This window comes from Macrobrachium rosenbergii, chromosome 42 (genome assembly GCF_040412425.1).
Source record: "Macrobrachium rosenbergii isolate ZJJX-2024 chromosome 42, ASM4041242v1, whole genome shotgun sequence".
NCBI classification, from domain to species: Eukaryota; Metazoa; Arthropoda; class Malacostraca; order Decapoda; family Palaemonidae; genus Macrobrachium; species Macrobrachium rosenbergii.
The window spans coordinates 40,275,260-40,295,951 of record NC_089782.1 but is presented as its reverse complement, the minus strand read 5'-3'; the positions used below and the strand labels follow the sequence as shown (position 1 = coordinate 40,295,951).

Genomic DNA, 20,692 nt, shown 5'->3' with positions numbered 1-20,692 from the left:
GCTTTCATGTTCTGTGAAATTTGTAAGGGTTAGGGGCACCAACCCCAAGAACATAGAAAATTCACAAATAACTGCTGACCTTCCAAACCTTGTTCCAGTATTATGTGTACTATTGAACACATTTTTTTTTTTTATAATTTAACATAACCAGTTGATTATTTACCAAATTATGAACAATAGAGTTGTATACAATACACACTTTATAGTGGACCGTACAGTATTCACGATTGCAAGGGTGGAAGAGGTGGCTAGGGATCCTGAGTTTTACTTTCAGGAAATACACGTGACTTATGAGAATTTTTTGCCTTTGCATTTCTTTAAAAATTCCTTTAGTCATTTCTTCACTTTCAAGGTGTATATCATGAAAGAAGTGAACCATTGCCATCCTTCTGCAATCTACTATCTACTTGTTTTCTCTCATTGCCTCTGCTCCTTTTTATTCATCAGATATAGCATCTGTTTTGGGTAGATCCTTCAGATCTCTTTCTGGTGACTCAGTTGGGGTGGTATCAATTAAATCTTGAATTTCCTCAAGATCCACAGTTTGAACCTTTCCCAACCAGCCTTCTTTGCCATAATCACAATTTTTTTCATTACTTCTTTGACAGGCTCTATGGTAAATCCAGTGAAGTCATTGGCACATTCTTGCTAATGTTTTGACATTCTTGCCAATGTTTTTGTCCTCGAGTTTATTGTTTCAAACTTGACAGCATGGCTTTTTCAGCGACATTTATGGCATCAGCAATTATATAAAGTTTCAAAATTCTCACTAAATTTTCTTAGTGGGTTCACCTTCCACGGTCTGAACAATTTCTCTCAATGAGTACAGTCTGAACAATTCTCTCAATGAGTACAGTGTGTAATGGGCTTTAAACATACTTATTACCCCCTGATCTGCAAAGCTGGATTAGATATTTTTCAGCTGCATTGCACTAAAGATATGAGCCACAAAATCTACCGCATTGACCACTACTTGAGAAACATGAGTGAAGCTGGGAGCTGAGAAAAAGCTGCTGGCATAACCCCCCCTCCCCCACACACAGTGTACAGATCACAGTTCTTTGGCAAACTAATTTTTAAAGGGTTCACATTTACTGTATATATACCGGTATTCATGTTAGTAAATTAAAAAAGTAATTGTGTACCTTAAAGAATTTACAGCGTAATTTTAATCTCTAATACATTTTTAATACTACAATTAATCTGTGTGTACAGTACTGTACTTTGGAGGTAAAACAGACAGGTATGTATGCATATTTTATGCATGTATGGCCCACTACACACTTGTAGATTTCTTGACACTCTACCTTAAAGGAATCATCTCACTATGACAAAGAGCACTAGACATGAGCAACAATGGTGAATTATCATTATTACGTGATCAAGACAAACCAGTCATTAAGAAGCCACAAATCATATGATACAGCCACTTCTCGGGCAGCAGAGAAAGCACTCCACTCCTTGCCTTGTTAACTCTGTATCTAAACTTCCATATCTAAGTAGTACTGCAACTTCTGAAACTCCAAGCTGGGAAAAGAAAAAAACCTTTGCCAAACAGGCAGCTTCAGGTAAAAACCTAACTTTGATCACAAACTAGTGTACCTCCTACTGTTCTTGAGACACTGCACACTGAAGTCCTGATCAACACAACCAACTTCCAGTGAAATGGCTTAAGGCTCATGAAAAGCCCAAGACCAAAACATTCCCAAGAGTATAAAATAATACAAATGGTGTTATATCCTACATATCAAAAAAGTAGCCAGCAGAAAAAGATGGCGTACACAACTGAAAACTGGGTCGACACAAGAAAAAGAAAACCAAAAAGTAATACAGTGCAGTACTGTATGCTGCAACAGAAAAGACCTGCAGGCTATACACCAAAAAGGTATACTTACAGGAGGAAGATGATAATCAACTAGTACCTTACGAAAAGGGGATTGCTGAAAGACAAAATATATAGCAGAGCTGCTAAATTACATAACACAAAAAGTAGTTAAGTGAAAATGAAAGAGAAAAGTCTGTCTGTGAACAAATGGTGAATTGGGTAAAAAATGGTTCGCAAATTCATACTGCACATTTTCCTCCTCAAGAGTGCAGCTCTGTTGTTTTAAAGCGGATTTTTAACAATCTAAGCCTTCAATGTGTGTTCAGCAGCTTTAAAGCTTTAGTGCACCGAAAAACATTTAAATCTTAAAGTAAGCACCCTGTGCATAGACCTGCTGGAGGTAGATCCTTGTGACCAAGCAGAGTACAAGGTTTAGAGAATCAAGACCCCTGACAGAAAAATGATTAATAAAAAAACTGACCCAACAACCAAAACATTATAGGTGGCATAGAAAGCTTTAATGTCTACGGAGCTCAACATAGCAAAACCTAACTTATCCTAACCTTCTGGCCCCCTGAAATTGAACTGTCTGCTTTTCAAGTTTCCTTTTGTCTTACAAGATCCTTCAGGACAGCCCAAGAGTCAAGTGACTGGTTGAATCAGTAATAAAAGTAAAAATTTTAATAAAATAATAGTAATAATACTGCAATGAGTACTATAAAAGTCAAACTGTAATTCACTGATACAAATTATTACTCTATCCTTAGCATAAAAATGTCCTCGACTGTAATCTCCTAAACCACGTAGAATCAAGTACTCCTCTATTTTCAGCTAAAAAAAAAATCACTGTCAGTCCTTTATAAAGCATAAATTCATTTTGGTACCTTCTCCCATTTACTTGTAGCATACAACTCACTTGTACTGCACACAAATGCCAGATGTCCGAGTTTAGGAATAATCAATTCTACCAAAACTTACATTCTTATTTTCTCAATTCCCATATTATCAGAAACATTATCACGTCTGAGGTTAAGACCTGAAGTGAGTTATCCACTTTCTCCTGTCCTAAGCACTTGCTACCTTAATATCTGACTACTCCACAGTTTTTAACTATGACATACAGTATCTTCATGTTTTGATGGGTCTTCATCCTGCTGTTCCCTAATTTACCCCTATCTCCTCATCATGTACTTGACCATTTCAAATATTGGCTTTGTAAATTTTTTAACCAGAAATTTCAGTACGCTTACAAAATCTGTAGAATTAAATGGTTTGTTTGTTCTTCACCCATGAAAAATAATCCCAACACCACTGCTTAAAAGCCAAACTATCACTAAAACAACACCCCAAAGCCCAAGGCATGCTTTTCTGGCCTACCTGCTCGGGCTTCAAATTCTGACAGTTTCCCCTCTCTGATCATCACCCGTTCCATGTTCTTACGCATTATCGTTGCTACCTGTCAGTGCGCAAGAGACAGTGAACGATGTTTACTAAATGAATGAATGTACAATGCAATGCTGATGGTAAGGTGGCACTTGGATCAATGTTATGTGTGACACTGTCACCAAATCCCTTTCTAATTTACATATTACATCAAGTCTCTACTTCATTCAGCAAAAGGATTGTCAAAATGTTTCAACAAATGTCACTGCGTGCTCTCCTGCATGAAAATCAACAATATCAAAACTACATACAATATAAACAAAATCATAAGGCATCCTTAATGTAATGCTGAGATTTTATTTTCTATTGTCAGTCTTCACCAAAAATGAAGTTTTGAGCTGAAATAAACATTTCAAGTTAGTAGATTACTTGGATACTGTTCAATTCCAATTCAACCTTACAGATTGTTGGGCAGCTGCTTTCCATCTATTGTATAAAAAAAAATTAAGTTTTTAAATAAAAGCAACTTCACAGACTAGCATACACAATTTCTTACACTTAACTACTTCACAGACTAGCATGCACAATTTCTTACATTTAACTAACTTATTTACATACCAGAATATCATACTGTACTCACAACACTTTCAACAGATTAAATACTACTCGCATAAACACACGTACACACACAGGTAACACTCATACTCATGTACACGATACACTCGAGGATGAAATTAGAATAACATATAAGAAAAAAGGAGGAAAAAATTTAGATTTCAAAAGCAAGACAATCTTGAAGCCTCTGATGTCTTCTCTCCACATCAAGAGGACACTTTATCCTACCTCATCTACTTGTGCTTGCGTCTGTTGCAGTCTTTTGGATGCTGCTATCTGCTGTGGTCCGCGTGGTCCTCCTACAATCTCCCCATTTTCCCCCGTGGGAGGGGCCTCCCCTGGAGCAGCCCCAGGCGCTGCTGCTGCACCACCCTCAGTCGACCTAACAAGGCAGAAGAGGAGTTAGATCAAAATCTCAAGAGTATTTTGTTCTTTATACCTCCGGTCTCACGCCGCACCAATTTTATGTCCATTAACAAAATTCTGTGTAACTTGAAATAGGCCATGAGTTAAGGGGCCCTCGGTAAAACTGTTCCAAAACAATATTATAAAAAAAACGTCCGACAGAAAAATGGAGCATGCCAAAGATTGTGAAAGGTAGCTATTATAGTCACAATATATAGTATACTAAGCTATTACAGTATAGTCATAATATGCAGTACAGGCAGTCCTTGGTTATCAGGTGGGGATTCCGTTCCGACAGCGTGACGATACACAAAAATCGCCAATTTTCAGTTATCGGTGCCAATACTGTACATGATTATCGGCGAAAATCGCAGATTTTCGTCACTAGACAAGCGCTGAAAAACTGGATCGCCGATAACAAAGCCCACCAATATATAATCAGGGACTGCCTGTATGCTAAATATAAAAACTGATCAATAAAGGCAAGTTACGGTATACGGTATCCTGAAGAATTGCCTACAGACTGCATTTTTAAATTCAAATACTTGAAAATACTTCTGAACTGTTTCAGCAATAAACCCTAAAGATTGCACATAATAAACACAAGCCAAATCAAAAACTCTGTTGGAATCTCCATCAAATTCAATTAGCCCAATTATAAAATCATCAAAAGCCTAATTGAATAAGTAAAATCAAAACTACAGTACATCATTAATACAGACAAATCCTTCAGAGAGCAAAATAAATGACCTCACTGTTCTGGTTAAATTAATCAATAACAATTTTTTTACATTAGTCACAAATAAATTATATACATGAATCACAAATAGAATTATTCCATAGAAACATTTCCTAGCTAAACCAACTTTTTAGATTTTGAAAAGAAAGACCCTTCTGCATATGCCCAGACAATCATTCAGCATCCCAGAAGGCCTCCAGTCATTCCTCCAAGCTAAGTACAATCAAGAAAACGTGTGGGGAAGGAAGGGGCACATTAACAGCTATGATAAAATGTTGTAGACAAACATGTCTCCCTGTAACATGGGAGAAGAGAGCAACTTAAGTCTGCTCAGAGTGTAGATGCAGATCTATCAAACTGGTGCAGCTGGGAAATTTCTGAGAGAATAAAACAATTTTTGATTATTGGAACACTATTTCCAAACAGAAACCCTTCCATCAATTTTGGACAAAATGCACCTTAGCTAAAACTCACTCCCTTTAAAGTTGAGGATTGCAGAGTAAAGGGTTCAGCAAAATGTCATTTGACATTTGAGGAACTTTTGAAAGTACTGTTTATTATATGAAAAAGAAATATTTATATAAAAAAATAAACCGTTTACAAAAAGAAAATTGCAAAGGAGAGACCTGACTGGGGAAAATTTTGCCAATGATACTGTACTATATTCACTAATTTAACATAAAAATATTTTTTTATGTTTAGCATACATTTAACAATTAAATACTGAACTTATTTTCATTTCAAAAGATGGGTAAAACACAATTCTGGTCAATTTTTTACAATAACCCATAGACTGGACAGCTGTGGTTGACCACTTCTAACCCTAGAGTGTGGCTAGCAAAGACTATGGATAACCAAACTGTATGGTCAGGCATACTTCACATTTAGTTGTGGAACCATATAGTCTAACTATTCAGTGCCCTCAGTGAGAGATGTGTGGAAGAGTTTAATGAAGTAGTATACAATTAGGTTTCAATGGTGGTGGAATGAGTCGGCCTCATTCCCTGCTTACTGACTGCTAAACCTGTAGTTCTATCATTATGTCTCCATATGTTACCATTATCTGCACAATTAATGTCCAGTTGCTAAATAACTTCAAAGTTATTCCTCAGTCCAATCCTTTGACATGAAAAACTAAAAACTTCAACTCTCCACATTTATAAGTACTGTACAATACAAAGATACCTATACTGACCTCTGCTTGATAAAAATTATCTGCATAACAAGTTCCTATAGTGTAGTAAAATCTAAAACCTCTCAAGTTTATCATTCACAATGAAGGAAAGAATTCAATAATCCTGATGTCTCCATGATGACTAACCTTTTATGAGTGACCTTATTCCCAATTCCTTCAACAAATACTTTTCTGTATGTTAACCAAAGAGCAAGGTCACTATGAGCAAAGAAGCCTGTAAGTGGCTGACGAGGATTGTCGAGTACAAGTAATATTTGGAGGGTTTCCCCTACACACAACAAGAGGAATCAGGACAAAACAAAAATCAATAATCCTTGACAATACTCACCCATGCCCCTTTCACAAGCATAAATGCACTGTCAGCTATCTATACTGTATTCATGATTTGTATTCTCCATTTCTCTTCAAAAAATCTGAATTCAATCATCTATGTAATCTTCTCTAATATTAACAAAAGGGACAAGACCCAGCTCCTCCTTTCCACAATTTCTCCACGCAATAGATCCATTTGAAAATCAGTCTCGAGGCCATTCTGGTTCTCTTTGGCACCAGACTTGGAGTTGGCTCCAATTTTAGCTCAGTTACTAGTGATGGAACTGCCAGTAGAATGGAACAAGTCTTCAAGCAATCTCAGGAACTACGATCCTAGCTATGTCTGTAATAATATTGAATGAATTCAAAACTATTTAAAACAGAGTTCTGTGGGATTCTGCAAGGAGCCGAAGGTCTCCAGGTCTATAGAAAAGCCCTTTCATGGCTTAGGCTACTTGGGGAACTCAGGGGTGCAGGTTAAACCAAGGAGACCCTCCACAGTTTCCAATAGAAACCAGGAAATCAAAGACATGTTTCTTCTTCAAAACTCAAAAGGGGTTAAGATAATCAAGACCCCACACTTATTACCAAATGCCAATAAAAATAGTTGAAAATAGAGGAATTTCATAAACTCAAGACAGACAATACTGTACATCAAAAGGAATAAGAAAGTGTCAGGTACTAAGAGCACAAACCATCTGCAAACTCCATGCAAGTTGTTGTTTTTACTGTACAGCATTAACATCAAGTAGTTTAATGAGACCAACACTTCACATTTTGACTCTCAAAAGGCCTGACCGAAGGATCTTTTCATAAATGTGAACACAAAAATTTCACCATGATAGAAGCTGAAGTAGCTGGAGAGCTAACTTGGAAAACACCCATAAAAACGGTTATCCAGAATTTTCGTCCACACTGATTACTTCAATTTTGGATGCTCCATTTCTCTGACTATAAAAAGACCCATGTGTAGGTATTGTACGTAAGTGTTTGCACTTGAGTAGGAACGTGTTAAAATCAAACTAAAATTACAGACCTGAAAATGTTATAATTAACCCTAATTCCACTTCATAAAGAGTAGTTCAGAATAATGCTCACTCATACAAACTATGAATATACAAACACAATATCTCTCTAACACTGCAAATACCTGCACATCGTGAAACATACTGGAAAAGCAGGTTTTTCAGAACATGCAGACAAATTATAGTTATTTAAGTCTTGTGAAACTATAAAATAAAACAAAAAGCAGACAATATATTTTGTAATGATCTTATTGCACATTGCATAGCAATTAAAAATGACCCTTTTTACCTATTCCAAAACCTTAATACCAGAAGTATCAGCAACACAAATAAACATAAGGGTGCAAGCATTACACAAAATCTCTGAGGTATTTAGAAAAAAAATGTATACAATTTTAAAATTAATGATGCATTCAATAAAATTTCAAACTAAACACCAATAAACAAGGCACTGAGTTGTCATACAAACCAATACTCCTCCACATGACTCACCAGTATAGTATACTGTACAGTACTTCTGCTATAAATTTTAGTTATGACTTTGACATTACAGATATTAGACAAACAATGCTATGCAACAAGATGCAATGAAAATTATCCAAACATCTGCACTGTACAGGAAGTACAATACCATAACCCAGTGCCCAGAAATTCACCCTCACCTCTCAAATAAAATACACATGCTCAAAAATTGTTTTCCTTACTTGGTAAATTTCCATTCCGTATATAGTATAAGTAAACTTATTCATGACAAAGTTCTTAGAGTACCAGTAAATCTTTTATATATACTGTATTTCATAAGATAAAATAGCCTTAAAAACAAAAAAGAAAGTAACATGCTTTCTGCAAGGTGCCATCTCAGAAAAAACAAACTGACTTTGGAAACCATTTCCAAATTACCCTCAAGCAAACTTGGTAAATATAGAAGTGCAAGTTATCAGCATATCAGACAGCAGTCCCTATCCAGGAATTTCAGTTTTAAAGAATTCCACTTTGATGTCTAAGAAGACAAATATAAAATGTCGATAATAACTTCAAATTATCAGCAGAAACAACTGATGTCTCCAAATCTTGGTGTAGAAAAGCAGCTAAAATGTCTCATTTAAGCTGTGGTACCTCATGAACAAAACTTACTTCTTCATGAGCCATTCAGAGAAAAGATGCTAACAACAAAACTTGTTAAGAGAACTTCCAAGGATTAATTCTTGCAGCATTATGGCACTGTTCTGAAGTCTCCAGTGCCTTTTACTGTCTCAAAATGCTACGTACAGTACGTCAAAAACAAAATCCACAATCAGCTGTTACAGATGTGGTTTTTTCAAGTTTTGTTCCTCTCATTTCATGATCAAGGATTTTTGTCAAAAACAAATGACTTTAGAGGCAAGACGGTTCATTCTATTCTGAGGGATCGAGCACACTCACTCCTCACCACCTTCGCCTTCTGGTTTGGCTTCTCCCTCTCCACCTTCTGCCTTGTCATCTTTCTTTTCTTCTCCTTCCCCTTCTTTAGCTTCTGTTTGTTCTCCACTTGCTGCTTCAGCTGGTTCAGCTTTAGGCTCAGTACTTTCATTTGTCTCAGTTTTCTCACTTTCAGACATCCTGAGCTATATTTGCAGTTCTAAGGAGTAGAAACATTTGAAGATAACAAGAAGTAATTGTCAATCATAGACAGCAGGTAATCCTCCTAAATTCATCAAACCAAACAGAGAGTTCAAAAAATATTGGTCATATTCAACTCTGATTAAAAAAACAGTTACATACGACTATAATAAACCTGTAGTTACATTACTCCAATCAACAAGATCTCATGTGCACCACTTTTTGAATGACAGGAGAACAATATGAAAAAGAGGTGCTTGAAGGGTACTAGATGATTTAACATGTCCCCTCAACTTACCAAACCAAACATTTTGATGACCTAGCTAGAAATGACCATCCAACTGATGCAGAACAAAATTCATTCCAAAGAATCAGGTTTCCCGGGCAAAATATGCAATCATGGCACTTCTAAAGCAACCTGTCATAACAGGCAAACTTCTTGTATAACCACCCACAATATTTCACTCACAAAAATTACCTGTAACCCGTCTATATTTCTCATATTCTACAACAACGACTTCTCTCTCCCACTGATCATTTCATTACCACTTCTTCAAGGAAGAATGTCAAAACTCAAAATCACATCTGCAGTAGTTTTCTAAAAATTCATCGAGAGCCAAATTCTGACCCTACGCAACAATTTTTCACTATAACATTCATAACAGAAGTTATATAAAGATTTGTGGATACAAATTCATTTGTATCCATTTGAATACATTTACACCCAACACATTTTGCAGCTGTAGGAAAAAGTAAGACTCAAACCCCTTTTCCTGTCATCTTGTCTTTACCTTGCCAATCCCTAAAGCTAAATTTTCCAAATACATAAAACAATATACAGTACACTTGAAAAATTAGCTACAGTATACAGAAATTAAGTTTTACAATTTTAAATTGCATCCTAAAAACAAAAATAAAAAGATGAAGTATAAAATGGTTTATGCTAACCTGACCATATCCATCAAAAAACTAATATCGGAAGCCACAAATACTGCCATGAAATGACACTCAGTGTCTTCATTTTCAATAGCAAAGCTTATCGAATTTTGACCATTTCCATTTTACTAATATTCTAGCATTCCATACTTTGACCAAAACTTCAGACTCTTATCTTGTGCAGCCACTAACACTGTACACACCAGTCCTTGTACTGCATGTGGACCCAAATAAAATGCTGTGAAGCCTTATTCACTTTGTTACAAAAATGATTATTAAGTCATTCACAACAACTTGAGGTAATACAGTATGATTCAGTCACTCACAATAATACAAAGTAATATAAGTTGTCCTCCAACATACCAGCTCCCAGAAGTAAGTGGCCTTAATCACCTCTTAATAAAAACTGATTCAGTCATTCACAATTCAAAGTATTATATGATTCAGTTTGTCACAGTAATTCAAAGTAATATATGATTCAGTCATTCACAATAATTCAAAGAAATGTAAGTTCCTTCTTAAAAATGCCCACCTCGAGGAAAAGTTGGCCTCTGTGACGACTAATCTTACATGAGCTTGGCCTCAGCTAAATATAATAAAAAAAAAGACATGAGAAAATATAAGCTGCAGGCATCATATGATGAACAAAAAGTAAGCTTCTTATTCAGCATTCCTAAACCTTTCCATTACTCTCCCACTTGACATCTTATTTATTATTCTTAAACAAACACCATCCCTCTATTTCCATTTTCTCCCATCTTTTGTTTCATTCGAGCTATCATGAATTCTGTTGCAGAACATAAATCCACTTTATCTCAAGTGTGGTCTCTGCATTCTTGCTATTATCAGTGACCTCACAAACAAACACAGAGTGGTAACTGTCGTTGCACAACTTTGGTACGGTCTTACTTGTAAATGATTATAACGTGAAGATAACTAGTTTAAATCTTGAAGAAAGCTAATGCATATGTTAGATGGTTACTATGCTTTACATGTGAGAAATTAATTTGGATTATCCACTTGATAATTGTAAGATATTTATATAAATAAAAAGCCCTTCCCAATACAATCAGGTACATACAGCTGCATATATTTTTATACAGTACAGTATCAGTGAAGGTGGCTAAGAGCTTCCTAAATTTAGTCAAAGAACCAAGTAATAACATTTTTAGTCAAAGAACCAAGTAATAATATTTTTAAGACTCTAAATAACCAACAAAGGTTAATTGATATTGTGCAGGGTCATAAACAACTTTGCCTGGTCTACAATGGTTAAATTATTTTCATGGGTACACAATAAGAAAGAGGTTCCATAATCAAATGGTTTTTTTTTTTGCAGGCCTATACAGTATAGACTTTTGAAGTTTACTTAATCTGGTCTTGATGGATATCTTTACAAAGAACTTACACACACACAATCGACTCACAGTTAATTAGCTCACTGGGTTTTCTTATTAGAGTAGTTGATGCAACTATTGTGACGGAGATTTATTTATAAATTACTGTATTTTTTTACAATTATTTGGCAGAAGCTTTTTCCATGAATAACCTACCCAGCTAGGAAGTTTTCCAACCAAGACTTTAATCTTTTACTAATCAAACCATTAAGTACTACAATATGAACATTATACTGCAGCCCCAAATTTTCTTTCATACTGGAAGAAGGTAAATCAAAACATGCAGCATCATTTCAAATTTTTGTGGGTAATAAGATAAGAAGATAAGTACAAGTACTTGATAAGGAGGTGCACCAATAATTATCTTCAATCTGGTTTATTTCTCTGGCAATCTGGACAACTAAAGTATGCCCTACTTAATTTTCTTCTGGAACCTATCTGTGCTGTTTCTTATATGAACTAGATGGCACTTGGTGTATTACCCTGCCAATGCAACTGTCATGTAAATTTTTGGTCATGAAACTATTCCCCCCAACTATACAACGAACTTGGAAAAAAAATTTTGATCATTTTCTAAGTCTTAAAAAATCTGAACAAATCATGGACCAGCATCAAAAAACCTGATCAGTTTATCTCTTACACTAGATAAACCTTTATCTAAAATTTTGAAAGCTGCTTATAATAAAGCTGCTTATAGCTTTCTGAGTTGCCTAACAAACAAAAATCAGGCAAAAAATGGATGAAAACCTAACCTACATATAACTTTGTTGAAGGGGGTGGTAAGTCTTAGAGAAAACTGTATCCCCTTTTAAAATGGATAACTGACATCTCATACATTACTTCTGTTTATCTCCAAATGTATATGGATAAAATTTTTTCATTTTCACAAAATATGGAGGGTGATTTCTCCTAAAGGCCAACTTCTGCAATTTCTAGGCTGGGTTTTCCTCAACACTGATTTCTCCAGATTACATTCAAACAATATGGCAACATACCTACAACAAAAGGTCAACCTCAACTTAGGTTCAGTCATCCTCACTGAATTCTAACTCAAGCTCATATGCATCCCATCTCTTCCTATGTCTAAAACTCAAGAAAAGTTTTTGTATTTCACTTCAACACTCACACCAAAATCGGTAGAGACAAGCACAAGAGCTATACAGTGTACTAAGCTCACCATACCATTACATATACCACTGTGAATGGGGCGCGACAAACTCAAAAGAAATTTGGTATTAACCTTATCGTTACATTACAAAAGCCCAATATATTAGATGGAATTTTTTTCTAATAATGATGACAAATATCAACATATTTGGTAATATATTTTACTATGTAGGAAAATGAATATCACCACATCATGAGAGCTTTAAAGAATCTGTATGTCTACATTATGTTAATCCTATTCTTCCAACTTCATCTCAATTGCTGAATTTTTTGTCTGCTTTTACACAGGGTGTACAAACTGAGTACACAAAGTGAATTCATATAAATAACTATTATCTTCCTTTGTGCTATTAATTATTACACTGCTCAAGTTACCCCTAAGCCACAACCCGAAGCTCCGAACTCGATCTAAAGACGCACGACTGACCTCGCGAAAATATGCCACACCCAGATTTAACAGATTGTAAAGAAAATTTTGCTTAAAAATAACCAATCACACAGGATACATGGTTATTCAATAAGCTGAGCTTTAGACCCACCCTTAAAACAGGCCTGATGGCCAACACAGGCTAGCAAAATCCCAAAACCTAGGCTATGCAACAGATCAAATTTCATCACAAAAATAAATTTTTCTGTCAGTAAACACGCAAGACAATTGGCTAAATCTGCCGATACAATACTGATGACGAGTCAAAACGACAAAACAACAACGAGAAACTGGAAAACAGACCACAACTCAAAAGACTGTAACACACTCTCAGCCTTACAATTATTAAACTCATATAACATATATCAGGTTCACGATATTTGAAGTTTAATGCAAAAATACCAATTAAGACCAACCTACGACAGGACCAGGCTAGCTTACCCAAACCCCGGACCCAATGACTGACCAAACATGACCTGGGCCACTAGCCTAACATAACCGGTAGTGGGCCAGGGCAGATTTGACCTTAAACCTTCTCGAACGAGAAAATTTCCACTCGAAACTACCAGTTTATTCAAACAAATCTCTAAAAATGACGAATCTATTCGGCATGGGGTATAAAGTCATGCCACACCCACTCGACTCCCACAACTCCTGTCAACCTCGACATCATTTGCACCCAATAAGGAAGTCGACCCCGTCCACACTGAACCGAAGGTCTGTCGGCCAAATGCCTTCAATTTCCCACAGAAAACCAACTGGCGAGAGACATGAGCGGCGTAGAAGCGGTCATCGCCTGGGCCAGGCCGAGACGTCTACCGTAACACCTGACGAATAATATTCCTTCCATGCCCACCATTGGCACAAGTCGAAAACCAGAATATTTCATTTTCGGACACGCAGTCGGTTTCTCTGAGAGCACGGAATGACGGCTTACATGTTTCCTGCCTCCTGGGTCGAGCGGAAAGAGAAGGGAGAATTCCTCGCAGCAAGTCCACCTCGAAATGAGAGAGCGAGAGGGAGAGAGGACTTTGACAGTTGTTTCTCTTTCGCCTCCTCCAGACTCTGTCGATCGATGCAAGACACCCACACCTATCGACGAGACCTTATTTCACGGCTTTGTCTCTTCGGAAACCCCCTTTTTTCAACCGGACGGGCTTCCTCTAGCATTCGACAACCCTACTGTGTCTCTGGTTAGCACTAGGTTACTTACATTTCCCGTTAAAGTTGCCAAATTAAACGGTACACAAACGAAAATGGCCAGCCAGCTGCTGATGTGGTTGCAGTGTTACCAGATCCCGGGAGCCGAGACTCGCCAGAGCTCGCGACTTTAGGGAAGGAAAAAGAGGAAGAAGAGGGGACGGGGAAAATCTCCTCCTCCTCCTCCCCCACCTCCCCCGCCCCCACCTCCGGCTCCTCCACTCCAAAAATTCGTGTCCATTTTCCTTTCTAAGGCTTTAACATTCATCGTGATGGTGCTCGAGTACATATTATCATCCAGCATTAGATTACTATAGTAAATGGTTGCTCTAAAATTAAATCAAGCAATTAAATTGCGAATTTCATTATCATTAATCTCCTCTCCAAAATTCGTATCCATTTTCCTTTCTGAGGCTTTAACATTCATCGTGATGGTGGTAGGAGTATATATTATCATCTGGCATTAGACTGCTATAGCAAATGGTAGCTGTAAAATTAAATTAAGTATCTCAATATGAATTTACTGTTATAATAATAATATTATTAGTGAGCATTCATATGGAAGACGTCCAAAATGTTACTGATACTCAAAGCATAGTCCCGTTTTGAGAAGGAAATTAAAAATGTCAAAATAGTATAGCAGCACATAAAGAATAAAAAAAAATAATCATCAGTGATACTGGTTTCCCCATATTCATGATGTACATTTTAAACCTTTCCACTAGCGGTATCGACGCATACAAAATGAATAGGGGGAGGGGGTGAGAGGCCTTCCTTTGGGGAAGGGCCTTATGGCCAAAAAAAAAAAAAAATCCGCATTGGAATGGAATTTAATGTAAACTAAAAGTTAGACGGTCACATCTGCAGCTGTCTGAACTCATATAAATAAACTCTTCAGGTGTTACGTTTATTTGACCATTACAAGTCAATAATGGCTGTGGTATTGTGTAATAGGAGGTGTAGTTCGTCAATAATACAACAGATTAAAAGTAAATCAGGGAAGTAAAGTACTTGGGTACTTTAACAAGAAAATACGCCATTTTAAATCTTTCTTTGACACATTATCAAATAAGGAAAAAAAGACAACGAATTTCATTGACGAAATATTTAACGAAGCCGATGATAATTCACTATCTTTTTACTGTTCAGATACTTTATGACTCATTCGATATAGCTTATGATTGGCTTGCGTGACAGAACCGACTCTATTCATATTGAACACTCTAATTGCTCGCCAATTAGGCACAGCGTTTAAAAATAACGTAGAATTTTAAAAACGAGCAACATGCTGCTTCTCAATAAAAGAGGAAAAAATAGAAATTGGTACAAGCAGATTTTAAACTTGGCTTCGGACTGTATCAGTTTTAGTTAGGGAATACAAATTTACTGTAGTCCTATGTTGCCGAAGTGGGTCAAGAATAAAGCAAACAAGTGGTAATTTAGGACAAGTGGAGGGATGTATGGTACTTGTGTCAAAGCCTAGGGACTAGAAAATGGAAGACCACTTAGCTTCGAGGCCTTATTTTGGGTAATTGAATTAATTAGTCACATTTTTCGCTGGAAGTCCACAAAACTGGTTTTGTGTTTGCAAAGGCTATTCACAATAAAATCTGGACGGACATGCGGTGCATGACTTATCCTGTATATATGCGCATAGGTATGTTTATATGCACATGTGCGAGCAACCGTGTTGTGCATGCATGACAGTCAATACACATTTATGCTAGTGCGCGTATGCATACCTTCGTATATCCACAGAAAACATTGAGTCACGCTACCCGCTGCTTATCGACTTTAGATATCCGATTAGCAGTGCTAAGAACGCCAGGCCTGGTTAAAGCACCGTTAATGATAAAGATTTGATTGTTATTAATGTATATTCCTCCTTTGAAATATATATAATGTTATGTGACCCTCTGCAGTAGCATCAAATGCATAATTTTTCTAAGTATTCAGTTGTCACGCGGTTCCTTTCAAATAGAGTATTCTTGCGCCATGTTATATATTCTGGTAAATTCCATTTCGCATTGCTTTTCCTTCAGTCAGCGTCAGTTTTTACAGCTGAAAATTACTTTTTCCATTATCAGTTTATAATATTTTGTCATAAACATTTCATTCTGCAATGTATATCGTACATTTATTTTCATTTGAGTGTAATTGCTTTGATTTATTTCTTCTGCAACATTTGGTGCTCTCTTATCATTTGCCTCACTGTATGTTTCTTGTTTGCCATCATAATCACATTCTCTCTCTCTCTCTCTCTCTCTCTCTCTCTGTGTGTGTGTGTGTGTGTGTGTGTGTGTGTGGTGTGGGTGTGGGTGTGAGTGTTTACTCCACAGTCTCAGTGGACTGAGCTGGTCGACCATTTTTTTCCAGATTTCCGCTAGAAAAGCTTAGACGGTAACAAGGTGAACAACCAGTATACTTTTTCCTTTTTTTCCCTTATATCTTAAGCATCATAAGGACATTATTTGCCCGCCCCGCTTCGACCTTCGCATAGAAAAGCTCTAATCACAAACCCCGACCCCCAAAAATTAATGGAAGGAGGTATAACATGCCGTCACCGACCTTGGCAGACATCCAACAACACAGGATGAAAAATATTTAATTCACTGCACGCTTTCTCGCCATCTACCCATAATGCAGTGCTGTTTACAGATTTCACTCACACAGCTTTCAGGCCTCATTATGACCCTCTGCTGTTCGCCTCAGACGGGTAAATTATGTCGAAAGACGTTGGACGTTAACCCAACGCGGCCAACCTTCCTGTTTTACCCGTGCTGGGTGCCGGCAAGAGCGTGTAAGCTCTCGCGGCAAGGATATGTTTTAAGATTGTCTGCCACATTTGTAAAAAAAAAAAAAAAAAAAATTCATGCATCGGTAATTCTCTCGAGGAATCTGACTGAAACCTACTTTCATTATATTTTTATATTCTTGACAACGACGCAATTCCTGCTCTACTACATGTTTGTGCATTTAATGATTTCAGAAGCTCAATACATTTTTTTAAATGATATTATATTCGCAGTCCAAAAAACATTTTCAGTTTCGGCGACCCCTGACAGTTTAGCGCAAGTGTTTTAAAGGCAGTCAATCAGTCCTCTGCCAGATTAAGAGTTTTACGTGTTTAGTTGGTCTGTTACGTGCTTTCTAATGTTCTTTCTGAGCTTACTTGACGTACAGTTTGTTTCCAGACAACCCTTCAGATTATAAAATATTATTCTTTACTATTTTGTGTTGGTATTTTCCCTTATGAATTCACTTATGACCTGTTTCGAAAGGTTACTGTGAAACTAAAAGGTAACCTTTCAGTCTGTTATGGTGACGTAGAAGACTTTCCATAGGCCCAATAATAATAATAATAATAATAATAATAATAATAATAATAATAATAATAATAATAATAATAATAATTAATAATAATAATTCAAAACAAAATTCCAACAGGACAACAGAACAGAATGCCAATATATATATATATATATATATATATATATATATATATATATATATATATATATATATATATATTTAAATTAAATATATATTATATATATATATATATTAAATATATATATATATATATATTAGCAACAGAAAGCACAGTAAAAACGGGTAAAACATACATACATACATACATACAAACATACATACATACATACATACATCATGCACGAAGAGCAGTTAAGCAATATCATGAAAGTTCAGGCAACGTACCTGCAAAAAGAGTGTTCCGCATTTAGATATGTCACAACACCGCACACATGAAAACATTAAAAACTCGAAGAAAACTGAATTTGTTTCTATTTTTTTTTTTCACGTGTGGATATTCTACTAATCACCTTTTAGGATAGTTCCATATCATGTGTGCTTATATTATTTGTAGGTATGTCATTACGCTTGGTGAAAATTGTAGTGAATATCCCGTAGAGTTTCTCACATCTTCAATTTAAAAAACAGGTTCCTGAATAAAAAAAACGAGAAAAAGAAAACACGAAAAAAATAATTACCTGCCAGCTTAATTAACCACCAATATCCTAAAGCTAAACTATCCACGAATCTTGTGGATTTTCACGGCTATTTTTAGTAATACTAAAGCAAACAAAAATTATAATTTGTGTGAATAGGATCTTTAGATTTTGCTTTATACCTGAACGAATGAAGTGATTTTGGAACGATAGCAAGTTAATCTCTTAAATGATTACATTGAGAGTGTAATTAGAATATATTAATTTCAAGATGTCTCCTTCAAATAGTGATGTATAACGCGACTTTCATTTTCGATGAATCAAAGAATTGTCAAGAAAAAGCATATGGTATATTCTAGGATTTTAAGAGCCTACAGTCGTGTATCTCACGAGCGTTTAATAAAATTAGTTGATTCAATAAAGAAAGAGAGAGTGAGAGAGAGAGACTGCTTCCTTTTTTATTATTCATTTGATTCTTATGGGGTAGTACAACGTCCTTGATAATTAACGGTAATTACTTCCCTCTCTCGAATAAGTAGTATAGCAACCAGATGGTAATTCGTTCATGCACCTTGCTAATATTAGGTTGTACAAATCTTATACGCAAGGAAAAGATCATTGTCTATAGCTAGCCATCTACCTGTCAAGATAAAATTTATTTACAGTTACCTATTCTTTGTTAACCGCAATTTCCTTTCTTTTTATCTGAAACCACGTTCCACTCATTCAAATTCATATGAGCGTGTAATTTTTCGCGACATCTCTCCAGGAAATGAGAATTGAATCAGAAAGCCATTTTCCCCTTTCATGCAAACTTGCTCCGCCAAGTCCCCAGAGAAGAGGAGAGAATTTCTTGTATCTGGCATCACTGCGAGGGTGACTAGAGCTTGCGCACACACTCACAGAGCCTCACTTCCTTGTCTCTGATTGGTCAATGTTTTGCAACTTGTCAATACCATTCATTTTACTCGATTTTTCATATATTTTGTTTGTTATGCAATATTTCCAGTTTTTAAAAAGAGTATCTGTTTAAGGTCGTATTTTCTAGAAGCAGCATGAGAGTTATCAAACAGAATAATTATTACATTAATCAGAAATGGTTTTCTGTAGGAGAAAGACTTCTTTATGTCCGGTTGTATTATTTACTATCGGAAGACATTGATTTCATCCAGAAGATTATTTAGTGATCTTTTCAGTGAGGTGAAGAAATCGACTTAGGCTCTAAATGATGTCATTTTTCTATCGTTTAGGATATGAAAAAAACATGCATTTATTCGAACATGGCAACATGAGCGTATCAACACACATGACTCATTCATAAATGACGAACGTCGTATCTCCATTCCGTCAACGTATAATTACCTCAGGTCTATCGGTCAAATATTTTTGTATGCTTACTAACCCGATTTAGGAAATTCTGTCGACAGCACTTTAGTAAAAAACTGGAAGAAAATGGTTCTCCAAACACCGTTCGTTTTAATAACCACGATTCCGTTGGTCTAGAATACAGTACGTGGCTGATAAGGGATCAAAGATTTCCAACGACGTATCTACTCAATACTTCGTCGTAGTAATTGCCATGGACATACACAGTTTCAAAACGGGAACGGTAAAAGTACGAAATGTCATTTACAAGGTTAACTCATTGTACGACTAACACAATAAGTATCCCGTAAGTCTTAGTAGTGTTGTAGGTCACGTAAACCATGAGCAGAGGTCACTCACATTGTTCTTATGGATGGATTCCTTGTGTGCGTTCTTAGTAAAAAGAAAAAAGCTCGCGCTCTATCTATCTATCTATCTATCTATCTATCTATCTATCTATCTATCTATCTATATATATATATATATATATATATATATATATATATATATATATATGTGTGTGTGTGTGTGTGTGTGTGTGTGTGTGTGTGTGTCATTGTCATTCCCTTAAAACCGCAAACGCAAAGTGTCTTTGTGAAATTCAACCACTTAAGTTTTTCCTGTGCTTTATCTTCTGCTCATCTCCAGCCTCCCTTCTCATAGTTCTCATCCAAGTACGTCTGGGGGTCTTTTAACTCTTCTGTTGCCCAATCCTTCCCCACCTCTCTTTTACCATCATCTCATCTACTTATGGAACTTCCGTAACTTTCCTTAAGGTATATCAAACTCTATCCTGCCACCCTATTCATCATAATTTTCTGAACGCTTTTTCCTCAGATCGATAAAATCTGTTAGCTATAGCTTCACGGTCATAGCATGATTCACGTCCGTCTAGCAACACAGATCGTGCCAGACTTGTGTATAATTTTACGCCCGTATACAATTTCAGTCTATGTTATTTCGTGCTATTCAGCCTGCCAATTGTTTGATTTGCCCATTTTAGTCCGTCACTGAATTCAAACTCGTGAGAACCTGCACTGGATGTCATTGTTCCTAAACATTTGAAATATTCAGACTAATTAATTCTTTCTCCATCTAATGTCAGTTAATTCCTTGAGCATACAGTTTTTCTTA

The 20,692-nt window shown here is 36.2% G+C and overlaps 2 protein-coding genes across 15 annotated transcripts in view; one reads left to right on the top strand and one right to left on the bottom strand.

The window, feature by feature from the left end:
- Positions 1 to 14,390, bottom strand: part of LOC136828323 (neuronal synaptobrevin-like) — a 60,046-nt gene extending 45,656 nt beyond the window's left edge. For 10 of the 14 annotated variants that reach the window (XM_067086212.1, XM_067086213.1, XM_067086207.1 and 7 more), the window contains exons 1-2: positions 14,239 to 14,390; positions 4,052 to 4,205 (exon numbers count right to left, since the gene is read on the bottom strand). In XM_067086212.1, coding sequence (XP_066942313.1) covers positions 4,052 to 4,205; positions 14,239 to 14,240 — 156 coding nt within the window. In that variant the 5' untranslated portion in view covers positions 14,241 to 14,390. Of the gene's footprint in view, positions 1 to 3,202; positions 3,282 to 4,051; positions 4,206 to 13,962 lie in introns of all 14 variants that reach the window. The other 4 variants (XM_067086209.1, XM_067086215.1, XM_067086204.1 and 1 more) reach the window with 2 other exon arrangements.
- Positions 1 to 20,692, top strand: part of LOC136828322 (large ribosomal subunit protein eL22-like) — a 139,825-nt gene that overhangs the window by 110,650 nt on the left and 8,483 nt on the right. The window lies entirely within an intron of this gene.